We start from the raw sequence: 27,847 nt of genomic DNA on the forward strand, positions 1-27,847 counted from the left end.
AGAATCATAAATAAAAACAATAACAAATACAATTTACTAAAATTATACAAATCGTCAATATAAATAAAACATAATAAAGTCAAATAAAAATCAGTAACAATCTATTGCAAAATTAAAAAAAAATTGCAAATTGCGTAATCTACCTTAAGAAATTTAATAAGTAATTTAATAAGTTATGCTGCTGCATATGACACTCAAATATAGATTAAGATTCTACTTATACATATACACTTAACACATAACTTTTGATGGGAAATAAGCCACAATTTTACTAAAAAATGATTTTGTTAACGTTTCGACGCCCAAATCGGGTGTCGTTGTCAAAATACAAAAAATATTAATGAATTAAACAAAAATGTTGTTGCTTAGTAAAAAAATTCTTCTAATAATTTATTTAATCTGACTCATTTATATCGGCAATTCAGACATATATTATACATTTTAAAGTAGAAGACTTTAAAATGATATTGTCAATATTTATGAGTTGCGTTCCTGGGACGACTTTATTGAAAGATAGTTCATTCGATTACATGAAATCAACCTCAACTCACGAATATCCGTCACAAAAAAAATCATAACATGTGATCTGTCTTTAAAAAGGCAACCACATGCAATGGTGACAGTAAAATTCTCGCGCTAGAGATTCCCTAGTAAATCACGAGGGAAAACCAAGAAAAAACCTCGTGATACTATCCCGACATCGTAAGTATTAGGTCCTAAAAAAAATAAAAACCTTATCTTGTAAAAGGTATATTTAAAATATAAAAATATAAAATATAAAATACTCCTAAGAGTTGTCATCTAAACTCTGCCATGTAAGGTTCTACCTACAATTTCCCAACCAATATGGTTGATGTCATGTGATGCCAGGGGTTAATCTGGAAATATTTTTAACATCCTTTAAAATCGGATAATATAATGTAACACCAACTATTTAAAATCAATTTAAGGGTTTTTACCCGTACATTTTGGTGGCTTAAAGCATGTAAACCTGTGATAACACTGATGATGGAATATTGATTCCGAAAACTTTTTGTTGTGATACAGCCCTTTTCAGGGATTTTAAATATACCTTTTACAAGATAAGGTTTTTATTTTTTGTGATTTATGGAATACAGCCAGTACAGGAATTTTTTCCTTGTGATATTATTAGGTCTTACTTTAGTTTACTCTCAAAACTAATACCAAATTCTGACCTTAATATGTACTGTTGTGATCTTAATTATTGATATGAGATAATAATTTTATATGTCATTTAATTTAATCAATGCTTTAATAATAATCTAATTAATTTACCAGATCATATATCAATATGTTTTCAATCTCAGGGCTTTTTATAAAATTAAGTACTTACATACGTGGATTCTAAGTATTTCTTAATGGTTCCTAATCGGGATAGGAAAGAAAAGAGTAAAATAATAACACATATGGGTTACAATTGTAATCAAAATATTGTTTATTTTATTTAAATGGCAATCACTGCTTAATATTTGCTATATCTTATTATTCTTAAACATAACATTTACACATGGGAATCTTATTTCCTTTGGGTTTCCAATTGAAAGTTTTTATTAACATTTAACTATTATGATTTATTAGCAACAATGCTATTTAAGTTTGATGAAGCTTTTCTGATATTATTGATTATGTTTCTTCAATTTTAAATGTGGTATTTAATACGAAAAACCCATACATTCATGTCCAAACAAATGAGACTGACCTTTTTCTGGTGAACTGAGAATGTCTTCACACAAGACCCGTTTCCTGCTATCCTTGGCTGCAATCAAAACCTCGTCCTGGCTTCCAGTAATGTTCTCCTCTGAAACTAGCTCGTATAGCTCTCGCTTCCTGCTTCTGTCGTGATGCTGTGTTCTACCTTTTTCGAAACTGCAATCAGCTACCGGGAACTCTTGGCCCAAGGAGGTTCTTTTACTCTCAACCTGGCCTACCTCTCGTTCCACGATAGATACTCCACATTCACGGAACTACACCGGCTTTCTCACTCTCCGTACACTACCGTCTACGACTCGACTTCACTTCTCGACAGCTCAAAACATTCTGATCTCTATTTGTCATTCATTCCCCTACTTTCTAAATATCCCTTCCAGATTCACAAATCAAACTTCCACCACCAACTCTCATTCGCAGTATTCCTCAAAACCAATTTTTAAACTTTCTAAATATGCTTAATGGATTTCAAAGAAAATAGTTAATTCCCATTCTAAAATTACTTTCTACTATATACAAATTTTAATGACCTATTCTCTATTTCCACTTAGTCTTATTTAGCATCGGCTAATGATCGATCCTTCCGCGAACAACGATAATGACCTATTAACGATTTCACTTGAGTCTTATTTAATCACTTCTTAAAATTAAATATAACAATTTGTTGTATACAGGTTGTTCTAAATTTATATGCCCGTGGTTGAGAAAATTGAAAATATTTTATATTAAATTGAATTTTGTCTATAATTATCAAATTTTAATTTTCATATCAAATAGAAATATAACAAATCCCCGCCTTGTATTCGATAAAATTTATCTGCATTTTTAAATAAATTTTCTCGAGGCAAAACCAACTCCCTGTATATTTCCTTACTTTAATCTACGTCTTATATCCTAACTTACTATCTACTTCATGTAATTCTGTCTTTTATTCGTGATATTTGTATACATCGTGAATATTATAAATTCCTCGGATCTTTTCCGAGTTCCTGTGCCTCAACTCATAACTATTTATCCCATTTTCATTATTCACGATATACGGGCCTTCGAAAACAGGCATCAACTTTGCGCAAATGCCCCCAGGAAGATTTGATACTCGTAATGCCCTCACGAGTACTTTTTCACCCTTTTGGAAAGTCACTGGTCTTCTTTTTCTATTTTGTTCCTGTCTTTGGATATATTTTTCGTTGCTTCGCCGTAATCTTCTCTGTACGGTTTCAATCACCTGTTGATATTCTTTTGGCTCTTGGTCTTCCCATGGCCTTATCGGCAGTACACCCTTCATGATGTATTCTGGGGTCTCTTTTGTTACTGTGCTCGGAATTGTATTTAGATACCTTTCTATTTCCGCCATTTTCCTGTCCCAGTGGCGATGTTGACCATCTGTTGCAATGCGAAGAAATTTCGTCACTTCCTGTATGAATCGTTCCGAAGGATTACTCTGTGGATGCCTGATGCTGACAAAATTTGTCTCTATTCCTCGTTCTCGAAGTTGTCCCTTGAAACGATCATTTCGGAAATACGTTGCATTGTCCAGTAGAATCTTTTTTGGTGTTCCTACTATGGCTATAAAATTGTCGATTTTTCTTAATATTTCTTCCCCCTTTGTGGTGCGGCAACTATATAATTTTACGTATTTTGAAAACACATCCATCATTACCAGAATATGTTTGTTCCTTTTAGTGGTCATAATTAGATCGCTTAACATATCTATCGCTACAATGTCTAGTTTGTTTTGGGCTTCAATATTTTTGGCAACATTTTCGTTTTTGAAATTCCGACTCTTATATTTTTGACATACATCGCACTTCTGGGTAATTTCCTTTGCAATGCGGTAATCCTGTCGGCTTATGTAATTTTCCCTAAAAACGAGCCAAACTTTTCTGCTACCGATATGCCCATTGTCCTCATGTAATTTCTTTATTATCTTTTCGGCCAATGTCTGTGTCACTAAATATAGTTCCTTTCCGTCTATTCTCTTAAAATATATGTTATTTTCTACTTCCGCTCTTCTTTTCTCTCTTTCCTCTAGGTCTTCCTGGTTTGTCCTTATCTCATTTAACGAATATATCCCTTCTTCTTGTATTAATCTATTTAGTCCCACCTGTAGAGTAATTGTTTCCTTTTTTCCGGTGTCCTCATCCCGTGTTAGAGCGTCGGCTATTATGTTGTCTTTTCCTTTTATATATCGGAACTCAAAATCATACTCCTGTAATAACAGAATGCCTCTATGTATTCTATTATTTACTAATCTATTCTTCATGATATGTACTAAAGCTGCATGGTCTGTTTCGATTGTGAATTTTGCTCCCAATAAGTAAAACCTCAATTTGTTTACGCAATATAGTACACTGGCAAACTCCAATTCTGTAACACTATATTTTCTCTCATGTGTTTTAGTCACTCGAGATATAAAACATATCGGTACTTCTTGGTCGTTTTGTATTTGAGACAGAACTCCTGCAAATTTTTGTATGGACGCATCAGTTCGGAGTATAAAAGGTAAATTGTAAATGGGGTGGTATATTTTCGTTCCTTTTGCGAATTCTCGTTTTAATGTTTCGAAAGCTTCCTCCTGTTCTTCTTTCCAATTCCATTTTATTCCTTTTTTAAGCAATTTTATCAGAGGGATTTCCTTTTGGCTCAAATCGGGAATCAGCTTTTTAAAATAATTTATCGTGCCAAGAAAACCTCTCAATGTTTTCAAATTCGTTGGTCTTGGGTATTCATCTATGAGCTTGACTCTGTCTTCGGCTAATCTTACTGTTTTGGTGTCCAATTGAAAACCCAAATAAATGACTTCTTTTTGAAAAAATTGACATTTTTCAATGTTTAATTTCAATCCCGCTGTGTCCAATTCTTTCAGAATTATTTCTATGTGTTCCAGATGACTCTGAGTATCTTGTGAAAAAATTAATAAATCATCGATATAATGAACTATGAAATCTTCATGGCGATTCAAAATGGTATGTAGAGCTCGGACGAGTGCAGCACAAGCACTCTGCAATCCAAATGGCACTACCTTAAACCGGTAGACAATACCATCAATAGAAAAAGCGGTGTAGTTTCTACACTTTTCAGCTAACGGTATCAACCAAAAACTGTGTTTTAAGTCAATTTTCGAAAATATGTGTGACCCGGTGATTCTTCCAAAAATGGCCTCGATGTTTAGAGGTGATTCATATTGTGATACAGTGTGCTGGTTGATATTCCTGGCATCTAAACATAATCTCAATTCTCCATTGCTTTTCTTTACTATCACAATCGGGTTAACATACGGTGAATCACATCTTTCGATGATTTGATCTTCCAACATTTTATTTATTTCTTCTTTCACCTCTTGTCGATACTTGTATGGAATCGGGTAAGTCTTTGATCGAAAATTTCCCAAGTTTTTCACCTCAAATGAATGTTCGTACTTTTTCGCCACTCTGTTTTCCTCATTGATCAAATTTTCATAGTTTCTTAACATCAACCGCAATTCCTTTTCTTTCCCTTCTCCACATATCAATTTTCTGTCTTTTTTCTCAGATTCTTCACACATGTTTACCGTGCATTCTGCATCCTCGTTTGCATATACCTCCTCTTCAAATACGACTGTTTCAATCATATTCCTTTCACTTTCATTTTTTTGCTTTATTTCTTCTTCTCCTGAGCTCGTCTCTTCTTTTGAGGAATCCCAGGTTTCCTTTGTTTCTGATACTCCCAAATTTTCTTCTTCTGGGCTCAACTCTTCTTTTGAGGAGCCACAGGTTTCATTTTCTTTTATCTTTTTCTGACCTTTTCTCCTTTTTTTTCTTTGTCCTTGCTTCGCTGCCAAATTCATTTCCACTGTTTGTTCTTTACCTGATTCGTCCGTATTTTGTTTCTCATGTTCCTTGTCCTGTTCTTTTTCTTTTTCTTCTGTTAGTTTCATCGTATTATTTTTAAAATCTATCACTACATGTTTTTCTGCCAATTCGTCAACTCCTACTATCATGTCATGTGACATGTTTGGCATTATTACACATTGTAGTGCATACATATTCTTACCCAGTCGTACCATTACTCGTATGCCTTCATTTATAGTTGCCAATGTCCGTTTGTTTGCGCCCACTAAATTTACCCTAGGTATTTTGTAAATTAAATTTGTTAAGTTAACTTCTTCTATTAGTTTTCTGTTGACCAATGTTATTTCAGATCCAGTGTCTATCATAATTTTAATTGGTTTCTCGTTGATAAATCCATCCACAAATTTTAAATTAACTCCATTTTTCTTTTCGTTGTTTCCTGCCAATTTAATAAACTCCTTGGGGTGACAAAAGATTCCTGTTTGATTTTTGGTTTTTAGTGAGCGCCGTCGTGAAAAGACGCCGGTTGCTCATCGTTGTTTATATTTTCGTCATAATGTCTCTCTCCGTCATATTCATCTGTCTGGGTATTATTTACTTCTCTTCTATTTTCTCTTGGTCTGTCGGATCTGTTTCGGTTTTCTCGATATCCCTGTTCATTTTGTCTACCATTATTTCTGTTTTCTTGATTTGAGCGTGTGGTGTTTCTATTCTGGTATTCTCGATTTCTATCCTCATTCCATTGCCTATTTCTTTGTTCATAATTTCCTCTTCCGTTGTCTCTATTTTCGTTTTCCCTTCTGGGATTAAAATCTCGTCTTGTATAGTCCCTCCTATTTTGATTTCTATCTCTGTAATCTTGTGTTTCTCGGGGCCTGTAATCTTCTCGCGACCTTCTTGATTTTCTTTCTCTTAGACGTGATTCTCTTATTTGTAGGAATTGGCATAAACTATCTATGTCTTTGTAATTTTGCAATGTGATATGGTCTTCCAGCGTTTCCTCGAAATGTCTTGCAATCAGTTCGACTAATTGTTCCGATGAGTAATTATATTGTAAATGCTTTGCATTATTGTAAATTTGTAAAGCATATGTCCTTTCTGATACCCCCATCCTATTATTGTATTTCCCATTTTGCAATTCCTTGTTAATTTCCAATTGTTGGACTTTTCCCCAGAAATAATTCAAAAATTTTTGTTCAAATTGTTGCCAATTGCCGAATTCTTCTTCTTTGCTATCGAACCATAGGCTTGCTTCATATTTGAGATGGTTTCTGATAGTTTCTTTTGCTGTTTCGAAATTTCCGATGTGCTGTATTTTCTTTTTCAGGCTATTTATGAACGGCACTGGGTGTAATCTTCTTACATCCCCGCCAAACCTTATCTTCACGTCATCTGTGCTATGTATAACCATTTCTCTTCTTTCTCCGACATTCTGTTGCGTCCTGTTTTCGGTGACTTGTTTTTCTATTTCTGTGATTCTTTTTTCCACTTCTTCTCTGTCTACTTGAATAGCATTTTCTAACTTATTTTCCAAATTTTCTAGTTCCTTTTTCTGGCCATTCGTTAACTCCTCCATTTTGTTTTGAATTATCATTTCTTGTTCTTTCATGTGATCTTTAATTTTCATTTCTTGCTGTTCTATATCGTTTTTCATTGTTGTCAAACATCCTTTTATTTCCTTTTCATACTTTTCTATGCGTTCCTCTATTTTCTTATTGTTCTCTTCTATTGCTTGTTTTGTTTCCTTTTGATTGTCATCCATTTTTTGCTGTGTTTCATCCATTTTTTGATCCACTTTATCCATTTTCTTTGATGTTTCATCCATTGCTAGTTTTGTTTCCTCCTGATTTTTATCCATTGTTCGTTTTGCTTCATCCATTTTTTGTGACTGGAGTTGCATAAGTTGTAATAGTTTATCTATTCCTGATAATTCTTGCTGTTCTGATGCCATGATTGTCGTGTCTAAAATATCTTCTTGGTCTGAATGTTCTTTTTGTTTTTTGTTGTCCTTGCTTTGGCTTCTTGTCACTGACATTTGTTTTCAAGAAGTACTGTCCCCGCCAAATATGAAATTTTACTAGTATGTTACCAAGACGACTTTTTCTCACCCAAATATTATAAATTGTCAATAAATATATCAAATGTAAATATCGTAAAAATAAAATATTAAATCAGTTATGTAAAATTTGTACCTAAAGAGATCTAAAATTTTATGTTATCAAATGTAAGTATCTCACTTTTTACCACAGGCATATAAATTTTCAAATACCGGCTTTACTCTTTCTATCCTTCAAATTTGCCACTAGAAATACTTTACAATGCCCCACGTTGGGCGCCAGTTGTTGTGATCTTAATTATTGATATGAGATAATAATTTTATATGTCATTTAATTTAATCAATGCTTTAATAATAATCTAATTAATTTACCAGATCATATATCAATATGTTTTCAATCTCAGGGCTTTTTATAAAATTAAGTACTTACATACGTGGATTCTAAGTATTTCTTAATGGTTCCTAATCGGGATAGGAAAGAAAAGAGTAAAATAATAACACATATGGGTTACAATTGTAATCAAAATATTGTTTATTTTATTTAAATGGCAATCACTGCTTAATATTTGCTATATCTTATTATTCTTAAACATAACATTTACACATGGGAATCTTATTTCCTTTGGGTTTCCAATTGAAAGTTTTTATTAACATTTAACTATTATGATTTATTAGCAACAATGCTATTTAAGTTTGATGAAGCTTTTCTGATATTATTGATTATGTTTCTTCAATTTTAAATGTGGTATTTAATACGAAAAACCCATACATTCATGTCCAAACAAATGAGACTGACCTTTTTCTGGTGAACTGAGAATGTCTTCACACAAGACCCGTTTCCTGCTATCCTTGGCTGCAATCAAAACCTCGTCCTGGCTTCCAGTAATGTTCTCCTCTGAAACTAGCTCGTATAGCTCTCGCTTCCTGCTTCTGTCGTGATGCTGTGTTCTACCTTTTTCGAAACTGCAATCAGCTACCGGGAACTCTTGGCCCAAGGAGGTTCTTTTACTCTCAACCTGGCCTACCTCTCGTTCCACGATAGATACTCCACATTCACGGAACTACACCGGCTTTCTCACTCTCCGTACACTACCGTCTACGACTCGACTTCACTTCTCGACAGCTCAAAACATTCTGATCTCTATTTGTCATTCATTCCCCTACTTTCTAAATATCCCTTCCAGATTCACAAATCAAACTTCCACCACCAACTCTCATTCGCAGTATTCCTCAAAACCAATTTTTAAACTTTCTAAATATGCTGAATGGATTTCAAAGAAAATAGTTAATTCCCATTCTAAAATTACTTTCTACTATATACAAATTTTAATGACCTATTCTCTATTTCCACTTAGTCTTATTTAGCATCGGCTAATGATCGATCCTTCCGCGAACAACGATAATGACCTATTAACGATTTCACTTGAGTCTTATTTAATCACTTCTTAAAATTAAATATAACAATTTGTTGTATACAGGTTGTTCTAAATTTATATGCCCGTGGTTGAGAAAATTGAAAATATTTTATATTAAATTGAATTTTGTCTATAATTATCAAATTTTAATTTTCATATCAAATAGAAATATAACAGTACATATGCTATTTTAAATTATAAATAATATTAATAATACATAGATATATAAACAATACTAAAATATAAAATATGTACTAACTCGATATGTTATTGACTTACTAATCCTGGTATTTTCTTTCTATTGACTTCCTCTTTTAGTATGGGTAACAACATCCTACTGCATTCTACCGAGGAATTTGCGACACAATTGGTTTCATTTAGCATAATTAAAGCCGCTTCTTTGATTTTTCTCTTTTTACTATCTGTTTCTTTCAGGACTATACTTGAATCTCTCCACTGAACTCTATGTTGATTATCCCATGCGTGTTGACATATGTGAGATCTGTCAAATTCTCTATTTTTAATAGGTTTGTTCTAGCAAACAGTCAAACTAGTCAGAAACTGTAAGCAAACAGTTGGTCAGTGAGAGAGCATAATACAGTCACCAGTGCTATCCCTTCTACTCGCGCTAGGTCCACACGCTCGGCTTCTGGTCCACACTATTCGCTGATGGTTTCAAACCGTTTGAAACTGATGCTAGAACAAACCTAATATAAGACTGATGTTCACCTATTCTAACGTTTAATGGTCTTGATGTTTAATGTATAATACAATGTAATGTCTGAATTGCCGATATAAATGAGTCAGCAGTGGCGGCTCCTCCGAGGAGGCAAGGGAGGCTCAGCCTCCCCATAAATTTTTTACACACTCTATACTGTTTTGTTTATCATGAATCGCGAAAACAACAATTACTCTCACTATTATACAACGTGTAAATTCCATATTATCACTAATTATCCATACGTACGGAGCATTAGCATTAGAACGCATGATCGCGTCTCAGTTTTATTACATATTATTGTAGGCAGGACCCTGGGTTATCCCGAGATGCATGAACGGAGCCGAGAAGCCCAGCATTCTCCGGTGCTAATGCTCCGTGCAGCGCAGCAGGCGTTTAAGGAGACCCGGTCTCCTAACAGTGGCATCTACGGCGGCATCACACGCTGCCGGGAGATATACCAAGGGAGGCAGAGTACTTTCTCAGCTCCGTTGGGTGGTTGGGTGCGTCTCGGGACAACGAATTTTAGGGTCCTGACTAAAAATAATGAAAAATCTAAAAGTGCGAATTTTGTTATGAAATTTGGTATGTGGGGTTATAATAATATTTGGAACAACTTGCTCAAATAACTTTTTCCGATATCTCTAACTCAAAGCAAAATATCGGTAATTTATCGTGTTTTTGAATTCGCAGTAGGCCGCGTTTAGAATTAAAAAAATTCAGTTGAGTATCTTAAAAAATTTGAAGCTTCATTATGTATGGACTGCAAAACTTCAAATCTGTATTTATTTTGATATGCATAGGTATCTATTTACAAATAGATGGAATTGTTAACAAATAAACTACACAAACTTTGGTATTAAACTTTTACTATTAGACTAACTATTTTTAAAATGATATGATATCATGAAATTATGAATTAGGATGATATTATGAAATGTAAATAAAAAATGGTCAAAAGATGGGGCCTTAAATTACATTTTTTGGCGCATTTTTTTGCTAGTGCAAATTTGTCTAGATATTTTACAGTTAGGTATAGCCTCCCCTATTGTAAAAATCACGAGCCGCCACTGTGAGTCAGATTAAATAAATTATTAGAAGAATTTTTTTACTAAGCAACAACATTTTTGTGTAATTCATTAATATTTTTTGTATTGTGACAACGACACCCCATTTGGGCGTCGAAACGTTAATAAAATCATTTTTTTAGTAAAATTGTGGCTTATTTCCCATCAAAACTAGTTAATTGCAAAAATGCCACAAGAAAATAGCTTCAGAACGACACATATATATTATTTTCCTGTCCCTGCTCAACTATTAAACAAATTGTCTATGTTCAAATATATATTGTCATTACCATGAAAATAATGTGCATTGTTTAATGAACAGTTATTAGCTTATCATGGTTCATAATATGTTTGTTTATATCTGTAACATCAAAAAATAAAAAAAAAACAGACTCAAGTAGTTAAGTTTGACCTTTATGCTAAATATGCTATGTATACCTATGAATACAATAATAGTCCAGGGCGCATCTGTTTTGAGATGGACGTTGAGAGGTGACTCAAATTTTTTTGCAGAAATTGCTTGAAAATAAATCAAATAATAATATTTGAGTTATCCTCCCACTCAAAATGGTCCGGAACATTGTTTAAATAATCAAAATGTCAAAATATGAAGGAAAAATTCGATTTTTTTATTGGTTTTTTGATTATAACTTTAAAACTATTCATTTCTGAGAAAAGTTGTACTGACATAAAAGTTGCGTAATTAAATTTTCTACAATATAAAATTGGTTAAAGATTTAAAAAATAGTCACCCTTGTTGCAAAATAACAATAATTGCGAAAAAACCCATACAAAAACAAGTATTCGCATTTTATATTTTTCAACCATTTATGCTACACTTAGGACCTTCATATTTTACCCAGAAAAGCTTTATAATATAGTTAAACAACACTGTAAATTTCATTAAGATCGGTTTAACAGATTTTGCAAAATAAATTTTGCAATCCAGCTTTGGCAAAAAAAATTAATTTCTTTAAAATGTTGCAGGACTGAAAATAAAGCAGATAGCAAGTTTAATTTTTTTTTTGAATATAGAAGTGTCCTGTACCTTTTATTTGCAATTTGCAAAATTAAAATCGATTAATTACCACGGCGCCAGGAAATTTTTTAAATAAACATTAATTTTTGGTGCTACGCGCAGGACAGCGGTGTTCTATTCACACAAGTTGATTTCCATCAAAATGTCTTCCAATCTTTATCTAATATATTATTTTCGTACTCTATATTTTGTTGTATTTTAATATTTTAATTCCACAAAAATCAAACTAATTTTATTATTGTTTGTGAAATATTGTTTAAACAATTGCATATGTTTAAAAATAATAAACTTTTATTCTCTAAGTTAAAATATATGAACAAAGAAAGTTTTTGCTAAAAAACTGTTATTTCAAAGGATAGAGTATGTGTTTTTATTTTGCAATAAACAAATTTATTTGTTTATATCGAAATGTAATAAAAATTAAAATGTGTCAATCATTATCAAAGGTCATTGGAATGCCCAATCGGAGCAAACTATCCGCTGTCCTGCGCGTAGCACCAATATTTAATGTTTATTTAAAAAAAATCCTGACGCCGTGGTCTTAATCGATTTAAATTTTGCAAAATTGAAAATGAAAGGTACAGTACACTTCTATACGCAAAAAATTTCAACTTGCTATCTGCTTTATTTTCAGTCCTATAACATTTTGAAAAAATGAATTTTTTTTTGCGAAAGCTGGATTGCAAAATTTATTTTGCAAAATCTATTGAACCGATCTTAATGAAATTTACAGAATTTCTTTACTGTATCATAAAGTTTTTCTGGGTGAAATATGAAGGTCCTAAGTTTAGCATAAATGGTTGAAAAACGTAAAATGCGAATACTTGTTTTTGTATTGTTTTTTCGCAATTATTGCTATTTGGCAACAAGGGTGACTATTTTTTAAATCTTTAACTAATTCTATATTGTAGCAAATTTAATTACGCAACTTTTATGTAAGTACAACTTTTCTCGGAAATGAATACTTTTAAAGTTATAATCAAAAAACGAAGAAAAAAATCGAATTTTTCCTTTATTTTTTGACATTTTGATTATTTAAACAATGTTCCGGACCTTTTTGACAGGGAGGATAACTCAAATATTATTATTTGATTTATTTTCAAACAATTTCTGCAAAAAATTTGAGTCACCTCTCAACGTCCAAATGTACTAATATTTTTACAGATCCGCCCTGGTCTATAAGTATTCTTGCAATATTTCTATGTGTTAAGCTTATTTTCTACTTAGTTAATAGAGTTAATATTAAATGTGTATAGTTTTATCAAAACTTAACAAGTATGTATATAAAAAAACAAGGAGTTGCATTTATGTTTAGATGAATCAAGAAGAAAAATCATAAAAAAAATAAGCATAAATTCTAAGGAATCAATGTTTTGATTTTATCATTTGACCTGTCGTCAATCTTTGAATAGGCCTTCCCTTTTTTCCCACGTATCTCTCTTCATCTTTATGCAAAATCTGATCTGTGAGTTATGGTATTGGTGTTGTTATTAGATGAAGAAGAAACAGATTGGAAACAGGGATAATATACCCTATTCCACGAACATACGCCTGTTTTGGATTACGTCGACAACGAATATTTTACTGTGCTAAATAAGAAGAACGAAAGTAAATTGCAAATTACTTTGTTGTTTATTGGAATAATTATTTGCGCCATTTACTTTCGTACTTCTTATATTGCACAGTAAAATATTCGTTGTCGAAGTAATCCAAGACAGGCGTATGTTCGTGGAATGGACCATAGAAAGTATTGTATACGATTGAATTGGTATGTATTAGTATACCACCTTAAAAATGGGCAATTTATGATGTTTCGGATTTCCTAAACCCATTGTCCGATTTAAGTGATTTTTTTAATATGTTATAGCCTTATTCTTTAATAATATCGCTGTAAGAATATTTTTGCTAGACAGGTAAACTGTCATTGTATACCGGGTGTACCAATCAAACTGTGATTTTTTCTTCAAAGTTCGCATGACCGTGTAAAATATTTTAGCATTTATAAAATACTGAAATTACCCAACTCTAGCCTCCTGTTTTCTTATTACATTATGTTTTCTGATTCGTTTGCTTATGTTGGATAATAAGAAAGTTAGGTACTTTAACAACTACCTAGCCTTGTTTTTCGTCAATACAGTTTTTTTTATAAGTATGGCATACTTTCAGGGGTAATTCTGCATGAAAAAATGATGAGAGTTTGCTATATAAATGTATGTCCGCAAATGCTTCGTTTTCGAGATAGGGGTGTTGAAATTTTTCTTACAAACTGACAATTTATTTATTGCTCTAAAACCGGCTCGGATATGCAAATGAAATTTGGTGGCTTTTAAGAGGTAGTTATTGAGCATTTTTTGATATACAACTAGGAAATTAATTCACCATTGGTGCGCACACGGATAATATGACAATTATGTGCGACAATGTTGAACATAATATTCTTAATTTTATGTCAAAAAATGCACAATAACTACCTCTTAAAACCCACCAAATTTCATTTTCATATCTCAACCGGTTTTAGAGCAATAAATAAATCGTCAGTTTGTAAGAAAAATTTTTCAACACCCCTTATCTCGAAAACGAAGCATTTGCGGACATAGGTACATTTATATAGCAAACTTTCATTATTTCTTCATGCAGAATTACCCCTTCAAGTTTGCCATACTTATTTAAAAATAAATATGTACCCTGTATTGACGAAAAACAAGGCTAGTTGTTAAAATACCTATATAACTTTTTTATTATCCAACATAAGCGAATGAATCAGAAAACATAATGTTAAGAAAACACGAGACTATAGTTAAGTTTTAATTTCAATATTTTATAAATGCTAGAATATTCCACAGGGTCAAATGAATTTTGAGAAAAAATCACAGTGTGATTGGTACACCCAGTATACAATGACAATTTACCTGTTTCGCAACAATATTATTACAGCGATATTGTTGCAGAATAAGTCTATAACATATTAAAAAAATCACTTAAATCGGACAATAGGTTTAGGAAATTCGAGACATCAAAACTACCAATTTTTAGATGGTGCGTTAATTTCTTGGAGAATTGTATTATAAAATAAAGCACAACTAAGCGACAAGAAAATAGTTTTGATAAAATAATCACTACCGGTAAATTGTGACGTAGTTTCCAACTTATAGAAATATATTGTCCCACATCTACTTTTTTTATACTCTTCAATCATGTTGCGCAAATCACTGATGTATATTTAGATTAAAAAACGTTTTTGTGGTCGTCCTTCAAAAAAATTAATCATCCAGACAGAAAATTTCCATGCAGTCGTTTTATTTGTTGTTTTATACCTAAAAAATAACTAAAGCAGGCAAACATTGTTTTGGACGATATTTGAAGAATAAAATATAAATTTTAAAATAAAATAATCCTTTTTGAAACTTTACAAATTTTAGTAGACCGCTCTGCTTGTATCTTGAAATAAGCAAATGCCACTAAATTATTTACATTGAATTTATTTGAATCTAAATGTATCTAACCGAGATAATTTTGAACAAAAATGTTTATTAGCACTTTGTGTAGAATGAACCGTCCTCTCAGAAACAACGCTCGAAGCGATTGGTGATTTTGAATATCAGTTACGCATGATATAAATTTTTTAAATAAAATTTGTATCAAGTGGACTGTAAATTGGATGTATTTTGATCAGAGTGTCCTATTGTCCAAAAGTCAATTCGTTTTATAAGTGAAGAGTGCAGCTTTCTTATGCAATTTTTGCATATTGCAGTAAACGGAATCAGTTTCTATAAAACTGTTAAATAAACGTTGTGCGATTTTTGCCATTTTTTACGATTCTCATGAGATCAATAAAATTAAGTACTGCCATTGACAGTGGCGTGCTGGCCATATAAATGAAACGGTGCAATCACCGAGAGGCCGCGGCCTCTTGAGGCCGGTCAAATAAGTTTTTTTCACAAACAATTTTAGATATACCAAAAAAATTGTTTAATTTCTAATCGAATGATATTAACAAAACATTTCAAAAACAATTTTAATCTTTGTTAATTATAAAATACAGTTTAAGTAAATGAATAAGACTCTATGTACATAAATGATTCCTACAGATAATATTTATTTTCATTCATGCAAGTATATTTCTGGTTTTCCAATTTCCTTCGAACATCTAATAAATACGTAGGTACACTGCAGAATATAAAAATGGAAAAAAATTTTGCACAAGAGTTTTCCAAAAATATGAGAAACATAATGATAAACTACCAGGAAGAACTCGTTGATTTTGCTGATAAATAAATTGTATTAAAAATAGGATTTTGCAAAATACTGAAATTATAGATAGAAGATCGAGTTAATGATGAATATGTTCAGTCTACAGAAAATATGAAGAATGATATTATTAATCTAAGTGATAATGAACATGAAGTAACAAATGACAATGTTGTTGATACCGTGAAAGCTTCACTTCCGTGTGGTACTGAAAAGTGTAAAGATTATATAGCTTGCTGTTACGCTGTCTTTCATAAGCAAAAGTTCCAACTACTTTGGATCTGAAGTTTTTAACCTGATGATGGACTGATTAGTCCGAAAACGTTTGTTTTGTACTAGTGATGTACCCACTTTAAGTCCAACTTGGATCTTTTTTAGAAAATTTTAATAAATTATATACCATCTACCTACAAGAGAAGATTTTTACTTCCTTAGTAATCAAAGTTTTATGTTTGATTTACAAATAATTTATATTTTTGTATTTCTGTTTTTGTTTTATAAATAACGAGTAAAATATTCTTATAAATGGAAGGTAAAATGAGGATGAGACGTCGCTTTTCTATAAATTCACTGGGCCGCTTGAAAAGTTCCAGCACGCCACTGTCCATTGACCAGTCACTGCCGATTCGACTTTGAGTTTTGGCAACAAATATGAGACATTTGACATATGCCTAAAACATTGAATTTAAACTTTCACATTATAAATGATCTAAAACATCTTCTTCGCAAAAGAATTTTCCGTGACATGAGGTCGTGTCTAATGTTTCGTAATATGTGCCCTAAATATGCGGTTTTCTTACTTTTTACATAATCAAAAAGCTGTCATGGAGGCCCGGTCTTCTTAATACTTCCTGATTTCTGACTCGGTTTTTCTGTGGAGGTACCACATTTCAAAAACTTCAAGTATATTGATGGTTAATGCTTTCATGTCATACAAGAGAACAGGCCAAACGTAACACGTAACACATAAAAACACGTACAAAAACCTTATCTATAATAAAACGTCAAGAAGACAAAGTTGATGAGAATATCGAAAACCCAAAGAAATGACGAGAATCTCTTCATAAACGGATCCAATGTCGAACGAGTCGATCAATATGCATATCTTGGAATAAGGATCAACTCCACAGGTGATTTCTTCCAGTAAATCAAAATCAGCATAGAAAAGGCTAAAGCAAATTTTAACAAAATGAGAAAAGTGCTCTGCACAAGAGATTGGAAGTTGGAGTTAAGAGTTAGGTTGGGTAGGTGCTACGTTTTCTCGACTTTGTTTTATGGAATGGAAGCTTGAACCTTGAATGCGGCATCAACGAAAACACTAGAATCATTCGGGCTGTGGGTGTAGAGAAGAATTCTTAAAATATCGTGGACAGAACACATCACAAACAAGGAGGTTCTGAGAAAGATGAATAAATAAATGGAAATCTTAAAACAAACATCAAAACAAGAAAATTTGAATATTTCGGGCATATTACATGCGGAGAGAGATACAATTTGCTCCAATTAATTATGCAATGAAAGATTCAAGGAAAAAGAAGCATAGAAAGACGCATAATATAAGACGCAACCTGAGAGAATGGTATACGGATGTACATCAAATGAACTTTTCAGAGCAGCCGTTTCTAAAAACCGAATAGCTATGATGATTGCCGACCTCCATCGCGGAGATGGCACTTAAAGAAGAAGAAATAATCTTGTGTGTAGTATTCCCAAGAAAAGTTTTAAAAGTAACTCATTAAGCTTACTAGTCGGTGGTTCTTGCAGAAGTTCGCACGTGTTTTTTTTGTGTAGGGCTATATACATGTAGAGCGAAGCCGCCAATGTTTTATAATCTGGTCCGAACCGTAGATACTGCTAAAGAGCTTCACCATAATGTCTAGATTTTCTTTATCTTGTTCATTAAGTAACTTGATTGTTTTGTGATGGGTAGTTCTTCTAAGACGACAGACTCAGTAAAACACAGGTTAAAACAAAATAAATCTATTCAGTCTAATTATTTACAAAATAAATAAAAATAATATATCTCATTCTATTCGTCGCAGCGAAGTCCTCCTCTGGGTAGACGTCTGGAAAAGACGAACAAAATTAACAATGTTATTCAAATATATACGTTTATCGGGGGCTCGCTCACTACGCGTGCCTCCGTTTATTTATGAGCCGCAAATTACTTCACTACGGTAAAGCTTGCGGCTCGAGTTGGCCTGCCTAAGCTTGCGAATCACGTCAGTACGGTGCACCTCGCTACTCAGGTCGGCCTGCCTAGCTCACCTCGCTTGGCTGGTTGTGGAGACCAGAACTGTCGTTTCAGTTTCAGGACTGTCGGATCTCTGCTTGCCAGTGCTTGCGGCTCTCTTAATTATCCTTCTGCCGGTGTTGGTTCGGAGAGGTGGAACTGAGTGGGGGTATCTGCGCGATTTGAGAGAATCGCACGGTTCCAAGTGTCGATGCTTGTTCGTCGTATCAGCGTATCATTACAGTTTCTGCATACAAATCATCTGGTCTTAGGGCTTTGTTACTTCTTAATAGTTTAATAGCGTGTACAGTCTCAGCTTTCAAAATACTTGGGCCAATTTCATAATATTAATGTAAACATCAACATCATCATCACCCAGCCCTTTGCGTCCACTGCTGAACATAGGCCTCCCTCATTTTTGTCCATTTTGCTCTATTTTGAGCAATTTGCATCCAATTTCTTGACATTCTCTTGAGATCGTCAGTCCAACGAGTAGGGGTCTTCCTCTATTTCTTTTGAATAATCTCGGTCTCCTCTCAAGTAATCTCTTCGTCCACCATTCATCACTAATTCGGACGACGTGTCCGGCCCAGTTCCATTTCAGTGTGGCAATTCGGGAAATTACATTGGTAACTACTGTTCTTCGTCTTAAGTCTTTATTTCTAACTCGATCGCGATATACTCAGCATTGACCTTTCCATTTTCCTCTGAGCTATTTGCAGCGTTTTAGAAATTGTAGCTGTCAGTGTCAAAGTTTCGGCACCATAGGTTATCACAGGTAACACACATTGGTCGAATGTTTTTTCGTTTTAAAGAAATTGGTATATCGCTTTTAAATATGTCTTTGAGTTTTCCATAGGCTGCCCATGCTAGGTTTATTCTTCTTCGTAGTTAGCATGTTTGGTTGTCTCTTGTGATCTTTATTTCGTGTCCAAGGGATATGTATTGTTCCTCCAGCTCTACTTCGTTGTCTCCAATATTGATATTTCCGCTAGGTAATAGGTTTGGCATGAATTTTGTTTTGGAGATGTTTATTTTGAGACCCACACTGGCACACACTAACTGAAGTTCTCCTTGTAATGAAATTGTACATATCTCCTTGAGGTTGTCAGAGAACAACTATGTCGTCTACGTATTTAAAATTTGTTAATCTTCTACCGTCAATGTGCAGGCCTCTCTCTTCCCAGTTAAGTTTTTGCAAGCATATTTTAGTACTGCCGTAAACAGTTTAGGCGGTAAGGTATCGCCCTGTCGGACTCCTCTGCCGACTGGGATATGCTCCGTGTTTTTATGTAGTTTCACCGATATTCGCGGTGTGCAAGTACTTGGAAGGGAAACGAGAAACGACCGTGCGCGAATCGCGGAGAAATATTGCAACTATCTTAAATAATTCATATTGTCAATTGAAATTGTCAAATTGACGTATATTTCATACCTTCTGTCATTGAAGCAGAAAAATTATATATTGCTCCACAATATTGATATGATATGCAATTATTATATAAAGGTAAATTTAATTAATTGTATTTTGCTTGCAGTACTGCATTTTAATAACTAATTTTATTTACTACATACAATTGTTTACGTTTGCATAACATAACCTGCATCTTATTTTTTCTTCTTATTATTTTTTTGGACTATGGCCTTGACTATTATCCAGCAACTAGGGCTAATATAATTGGCCAATATAATTAAAAGTGCGAATAAAAGTACAGAGCGTAGAAATAGAGGTCGCTTTGCCGAACTTGCACGGTCCCATATTGGGACCGTATGTTGCGTTCTTGTATGTACATATTGTAAATTAACCTTGTGTATCAGTGGTCAACACAATGTAAACAATATGTGTTAATATCCATTTTTTTTTTCAGTTCAATCATCGCAATGGACCCAACTCTCTTCAAGCAACGCCTGCTCTACTACGTCTTAGCTATTCCAATAATCTCAGTTGTAAACAATGTCCTGAAATACTCAATAGGTGCTCTGAAAATCCAACTACGGACTAACATGACACGACATCTCTATGAGGAATATCTGAAGAATTACACTTACTACAGAATATCAAATCTGGACAATAGGATATCCAACGCAGATCAACTGTTGACGACCGACATAGACAAGTTTTGTGAAGGAGTTACGGATTTGTATTGCAACACTGCCAAACCTTTGCTGGATATTTGTATTTATGTTTATAAGTTATCGACAACATTGGGAGGGGGCACTCCTGGAATTATGCTGGTGTATCTATTAGTTTCTGGCGTATTATTAACGAATTTGAGAAAACCAACAGCAAGGTAAAGTATTTTGTTTTATTATAATTTAGTACAACGCTCAGACAAATGATTATTTTCAAGGAAATAAGGACAGACAGCTTTAGATTTAATTCGATTCATGCTCCACCACCATAGGTCGACATGTTTCTTCTTTTTAGAGTCTTCAGGACCGCCTTGTGAATCGAACTGAATCCAGAGCTGTCGAACTATGCATATTCATAGAATATTAAATGCGTACGGACGCGTTAGCGACATCTATCTAGAGACAGAGAATATCTTGCTGTCTCACTAATCAAAATAATAAAACATTATTTGCTGACAGACGCGTTAGCGACATCCTTACTTGAGCTCCGCTACCATTATAGACAAGGCGGAAACGGCGGGTTCGTTGGGAAAAATATTCCCATGAGATATTTTTGCATAATCACATTCGTGAGACATCCCAGAATAAGGTTCAAGAAGTCGCCCACGTGAAAAGTGGGCCATTTTTTTTTTGTAAGCATTTATTAGCAATCAGAATTACATATTCTATAAGCTAATTTGATAACAAGTACAATAACATATATCAATGTATTATTGTACACTAAAATGGCGTTATGAGGTACATCACCCAGCGGTTTCACCTCAGTTTCAGCGAAGATCTATGGGCCATAATCTTCGCAATCTTCTGTTGTTTAGTGGCTGCAGTAATGGTAATATTAATTGGTTGGGGTGGTCTTCCAATTTCTCGTGATGTCTGTTGGCTCTTTCTTGAATTACTGTGCCGACTAACGGGATGTTTAGGTCTGTATGAAGGGTTTGGTTGGAAATGTACCGCGGGGCATTTGCGATGGTGCGTAGAATTTTTGATTGAGTTCTTTGGATAATTTTTGTGTTTGATTTGCTGGCACAACTCCATAGTTCTATACCGTACGTCCATATAGGTTTGATGACTGTTTTATAAATCAGCAGTTTGTTCTCAATTGAGAGTCGAGATTTTCTACCTATAAGCCAATTAATTTGTTTCACTCTCAACTCAATTTGTTTCTTCTTCTTTAAAATGTGTTGTTTCCAGTTTAATTTAGAATCAAGATGAAGCCCCAGGTATTTGACGATGTTCTGTTGTGGTATGTTGACTTGATTAAGGCTAATATTTGGGCATTGGTCTTTCCTTAGTGTGAAAGTTATATGTGTTGACTTAGTTTCGTTAGCTTTTATCTTCCATTTCTTTAACCACTGTCCAATTTGGTCTAGGTGTTTTTTTTTGGTCTAGGTGTCCAATTTTTTTTAACAATTTTTTTTAATCAAATTGTAAAAATCAATATTTTTGGCCCGGACTAATTTTTTTTAGGTTTTTTGGACCATTATGGACAAAAAAGGTCTCTTATAATTTTTCTCTAAAGTTGATCTTTTTCGAGTTATAAGCAATTTAAAATTTGAAAAACGCGAAAATGGCCATTTTTAAGACTTAATAACTCGGTTAAAAATTATTATTATGAAAGTCAGAAAGTGACTAAATCAAAGTTTAAAGTCTCCGCTACATGATCCTGAAGAAATCTGTTCATTAATTTACTACTAAGCTGTTATTTTTAATAAATAACAATGAGCGGTTAGATCGTATTGACGCGGTTGTAAATGTGAGTGCGAGTAAGATGCACAATTGGACTGCTGGAATGGCTTCTCTCTCGCACTCAGCATTTACAGATGCCGCACACGTGCATGGCACTTATTATTATTACTTAAAAATAACAGCTTAGTAATAAAATAATGACAAAAATTTCTTCAGGATCTTGTAGGGGGGCTCTAAACTTTGATTTAGTCATATATTGACTTTCATAATAATAACTTTTAACCTAGTTATGAAGCCTTGAAAATCGCCATTTTTCGTTTTTTTCAATTTTAAATTGCTTATAAGTCGAAAACGATCAACTTTAGAGAAAAATTATAAGAGATATTTTTTGTCCAGAATGGTCCAAAAAATTAAAGAAAAAATTGTTCGGGCCAAAAATATTGATTCTTGCAATTTGATTAAAAAAAAATTGTTAAAAAAAAATTGGACCACTTTTCGCGTGGGCGACTTCTTCAACCTTATTCTGGGATGTCTCACGAATGTGATTATGCAAAAAAATCTTATGGGAATATTTTTCCCTTCGAACCCGCCGTTTTCGCCTTGTCTATTAGTCAATCTGTTTAAAAAGTAATTATTTTTTTTATTGACTATAATTAAAATTTACTGTTGTATTTTAATTTTAAATGTTATTGCTTGGGTAATGAAGCAAACGTCACCCACTAGATTTTTGACGTAAAGGTCAGTCATTCCGGACTTGTGCAAAAATTATTATGGATTTACATAAAACACGAAATATAAAATGAAGCATACTTTTTATTAAAATTGAGATTTTTTGCTAAAAATAACAATAAAAGTTTCTCCTTGGGTACCGACCCCCACGGTTCCAGGGAAGGGGGGTTATCGTGGGAGGTCTTGTCACTGGGAATTTTCCGGCGTCTACTTATTTCTTAATGATTCTTTAGTCAAAATTCACTGAGAGCTAAGAGCGAAATCGCAGCACGTTCTTTTTTTAACTAAGCGCGAAATGCATTTTTTCTGCACAAAGCTCTACTATTCCATAAGTATTTTACATCGTTTGAAATTCACATTGTATTACCAATATTTTTTTCTTTCAAAAACTATCAGAAGTAGTTTTGGTGACATTAATACATTAGCCTGAATTTTTTCAGATTTTTATGACTACTCTAAGACCACCTTTTGAGGCTTTGAAAATGATTTTTTCACTTTTTTGACACTTTTAAACGCTTTTGAGATAGTGCTCTTTTTCCGGGTGTGAGTATATAAATATGCTTTATTCAATTTAATGATTTTAGTATTATAAAGACAAAATACAAGCTTAAATTATGCGCCAATATAAAAAATTAACTAATATATAAGAGAGACATATTTTTGCATTACAGATGTTAGAGGTAAAATTCAATAACCATGTTTAAAATGCCATGAACGCATATTTAAAATGGCATTATAATATCATAATAATATTATTATTAAAAAAAATGTTTTCTTTTTTAGTACAAAAAATGTTGTACCACTTTGCCAATTTATTATACATCTAATATCTCTAATTGTTAATATTTTGCGGTCAACATATATTTGTATATTTATTTATATAATAAATAAATAATATATTATAATTATATATGTTATCGAATTTCTACCTGTAACATCTATACTGAAAAAATACGTATCTCACTTACATACTCTCGGACAAAAATATTGCATATGCGTGAGGAATGAAATTTTTTGTGCTGCTATCCTTAGCCCCCCCCCTGTATCATAGGGCCAGCTGTATATACTGGCCAGTATAATTTTTAAATTGAATCTCATCAAGATAAGTATTCACTATGCTAGCGACAAGAAGAAGTGCATTAGCACCAATATGTCATATCCAATATGGCTTTCTAATGGCAAAACATGATCTTCTAAAATGTTTTCAATGTACATATCAGTTGGCATTCGCCTAATCACCTTCACGTGTTCGGTATGTCCTTTCAAAGCAGTACCGCTCCATTAGGCAATCCAAACCACGTGACCTCTGGTTGGCACACAAACTAACAAAGAGGTTATGTTTGTATCTATTTTTCAATGATTTTTCATTGTTTATGGTCGTATTTTGGATTCATTTGGATTTCGTTTCCTGTTTTTGTGAACTTTATAAACTTTACCACAATGCAAAGTGTTTATTTAAGGAAATTATTATTGGAAACTCCAGATGTTGCGAGAAAGGTAGGCCAAACAATTTTTATTTACTGTTCATTTTGCCCTGTTTTGCCCCGATATTTATCGATAATGATGAATTTTGCAAGCAATAACATTATTTCTTTTATTGTTTTAGATATTTATTGAAGCTGAAAATAATTGGGGATTTAGATCCATAGGCAATTCAGTCAGAATTGGATTTTACAGTAAAGTGCAGTCCATCAAGTTACTATTATAGATATTTGTACATATCTGGTGGAGTCTCAACAGTTGCTACTCTAAGCAGCAGATGAAAGCATACAAAAGCTTTCAGGCATATAAATATTTTACAGCAGGATTTATTTTAAAAGTTTTGGAGTAAAAATTGTTAATTGTTGGAAAGGTATGCCTTTATTTTATTTATTCACCATTAAGAAATATATGGATAACAGTATTAGTGTCTTTTGAATAAATTGGTTCTAAATATTAGATTTATTTACGTTTATATATCTGTATGAAACCAGACATATCGTCGTCCTAATCTGTAAACTGCGAACTCCATAATTCTCTAAAAATGATTTATTACTGCCATCTATTTGAATTACTGTCATGATTGTTCTAAAATTATATTATATGAATGTCCGATTTTAAATAAAATATTCTCAATCATTGTAAAGAACGCAAATTACTTTAATAAAAATAAATTTTTGTAGTTGAAGAATTTCCAAAAAAATAAAATATTTTTTTAGGTGAAGCATTTCCAAAAAGCTAATTCTAAACGACTAAATGCTTGGGTGGGGTGATAGCCAGTTCTGATGACATAGCAAATGCACATTGTATGCGTGTGGCCCGTAATAGTGAAGTCTGCAGCCATATTGCAGCAATCCTATTTTTAGCTGAGTATGCCCAGGGCAACACAGACGAAGAAGAACCCAATGCATGTACATATGTTACATGGTTTGGAGATAGCAACATATGCATTCTCTGATGAAAAACTAATGAGTTTTGAAACTGTTCGGTCAGAGTGCTTGTTGAGCTCACTAAACGAACTGAAATATAAGACAGCTTTGGCATTGTGTTGCAGCGATATGAAAATGGTTATTCATTTTTAATTATAATGTACTTCTTCATCATGAGTAATTTTGTATTGGTCTTTTAAATGTGTATTTATTTTTGTAATTAGTATCAACTTGTAATGATAATATACATTTATCGTTTAAGGTGTATGTTTTGACTCTAAAATAAATGTTTTAAAAATCGAATCCTGCCTCTTTCTGTTAGTAACTACCCATGGATATCACAAATTGTGCTTACTGATAGGTTTGTTCGTAGAACGATCAGCAACTCTTGCCAACCATCAGACACATGCGCATTCGTAGTCTATGAATGCTAACTATTAACTGCACAACGCTAACTGTTAACTGCTCATGCATCTGATGGTTGGCAGCAGTTGCTAATCATTTGTGTCGTACTACGAACAAACCTATTAGGTCTGGATCCCATGTACCAAAAAAATTGATTAATAGCAAGCTGAAAATTTGTTAATAGCTTAACGGTGTCCAGTTGGACAAACTTTGATGTATTGTGACACTGGAACAGGGGTAGTTTTAATTGTGAAACAGTTTGGAAACTCAGATTTGGAACATCAGATTACGAAAACATCCCATATATTTTGTCGGACAGAACATCCAATTGATCTGTTACCCTTTCATTAAATTCTCATGCAAAAATCAGACTGCAAATCATGCAGAAATCAGTTGGAAGTTTTATCTGACAAATTACATAAACATTTTCGTAGTTTGACGTTTCAAATTTTTAACCTGTTCCACAGTTAAAACTTCCAGTGTTCCCATACATCAAACTTTGTCGGACTAGACACTGTTAAGCTATTAATAAATTTTCAGCTTGCTATTAATCAACTTTTTTTTTGGTACGCGGGATCCAGGTCTATATTATGGAATAAATAAATAATAGAATGAAAAACAAAATAATATTATTTTAACAAAATAGGGGATACATGTTAAAATTTAGTATTAATAAAGTTTGTCACATTGGCCTAAAATAATTAATGTCACTAGTTACGTTAGTGTCACATATAAATAATTGTAATAATATTAATAAAAACCATAATTCCTAGCATGAGTGCCTCCTGTTTTTTTGATAATTTAGTTAGGCGAGTAAACATAAATGAGTTTCTAATAGGGCTTTTCATCGATTGTCATTTGTTTTGAGCTTCTGTTAGATGTTTTATAATCCATGTATAATATTACTATACTACATTCGCTCTCGCGAGATTTTTTTTGACACTGACGTTAGTAATTTCTTTTTTGAAAAATTCAGTTGTCAGAAGTGTCTGGAAATTACTACAAAACCAACGCACCTGCTCATATCCAATATTATTAATAGTAAACAGACATAAAAATAACATAAACCTTACGCCAATCAATATTTATTTATTTAAACCATTATAATGTATTGATAGCAAATGAGAAAATTATTTATTGTACAAAATAAAAATATTTTGTAGAAATAAACTTCACAAAATTTTATGAGATTAGTAGACACTCCCACTATTTCTAATAATTCTTCTTTTTTTAATGAAAGATTAAGTTGATTTGAGTTGATTTTAGCAGTTAATAGTGTGAGGTAGGAATTTTTGTGTTGTAGGTTTCCTATTCCGAATGTCTCAAAAAAAATCTCGCGAGAGCGAATGTAGTATATATAGTATTTTTACTACAAAAACGTTATTACGTAGGTCAAAATTTTTGACGTAAGAGAACTGTCAAAACATTAGAATGTGACTTTTCATTATTGCCATGTTTATAATAATCATGGCAATAATGAAAAGTCACATTCTAATGTTTTGACAGTTCTCTTACGTCAAAAATTTTGACCTACGTAATAACGTTTTTGTAGTAAAAATACTATACACGGATTATACGACATATGACAGAAGCTCAAAACAAATGACTGTGAATGAAAAGCCGTATAGAGGGAACACGAAAAAATTAACATTATCCGATCAGCTCGACTTCCACAGTTCACTACTATACAAGTCACAGGCATGTTGTCAGCACTCAAAATCACCAAAAACGTAAAGTTTATAAAATAATTAATCTAATAAATGTCTTTAAATACTATATTAAGCTCAAAATCACGACAAAAAACAAATTAAAATTAACATTATTCTGATCAGACGGACTTGCACAGTTCACTATGGTTCACTACTATACAAGTGACAGGCATGTTGTCAGCACTCAAAATCACCAAAAACGTAAAGTTTATAAAACAATTAATCTAATGAATGTCTTTAAATACTATATTAGCTCAAAATCAGGACAAAAAACAAATTAAAATTAACATTATCCCGATCAGTTGGACTTCCACAGTTCACTACTATACAAGTCACAGGCATGTTGTCAGCACTCAAAATCACCAAAAACGTAAAGTTTATAAAATAATTAATCTAATGAATGTCTTTAAATACTATACTACCTCAAAATCACGACAAAACAC

The 27,847-nt window shown here is 32.8% G+C and overlaps 1 protein-coding gene and 1 long non-coding RNA gene across 2 annotated transcripts in view; both read left to right on the top strand.

The window, feature by feature from the left end:
* LOC114327238 (ATP-binding cassette sub-family D member 3) overlaps nucleotides 1-27,847 on the top strand; it is a 172,537-nt gene that overhangs the window by 102,593 nt on the left and 42,097 nt on the right. The window contains exon 3 of the mRNA XM_028275783.2: nucleotides 20,203-20,625. Within this exon, the coding sequence (XP_028131584.1) occupies nucleotides 20,203-20,625 (423 nt within the window). The remainder of the gene's footprint in view (nucleotides 1-20,202; nucleotides 20,626-27,847) is intronic.
* LOC126883058 (uncharacterized) lies at nucleotides 23,907-25,588 on the top strand. The gene is made up of 3 exons (XR_007697479.1): nucleotides 23,907-24,379; nucleotides 24,489-24,734; nucleotides 25,081-25,588. It is a non-coding gene; the product is annotated as an uncharacterized LOC126883058 (long non-coding RNA).

The sequence above is a fragment of the Diabrotica virgifera genome, chromosome 4 (assembly GCF_917563875.1).
Source record: "Diabrotica virgifera virgifera chromosome 4, PGI_DIABVI_V3a".
NCBI classification, from domain to species: domain Eukaryota; kingdom Metazoa; phylum Arthropoda; class Insecta; order Coleoptera; family Chrysomelidae; genus Diabrotica; species Diabrotica virgifera.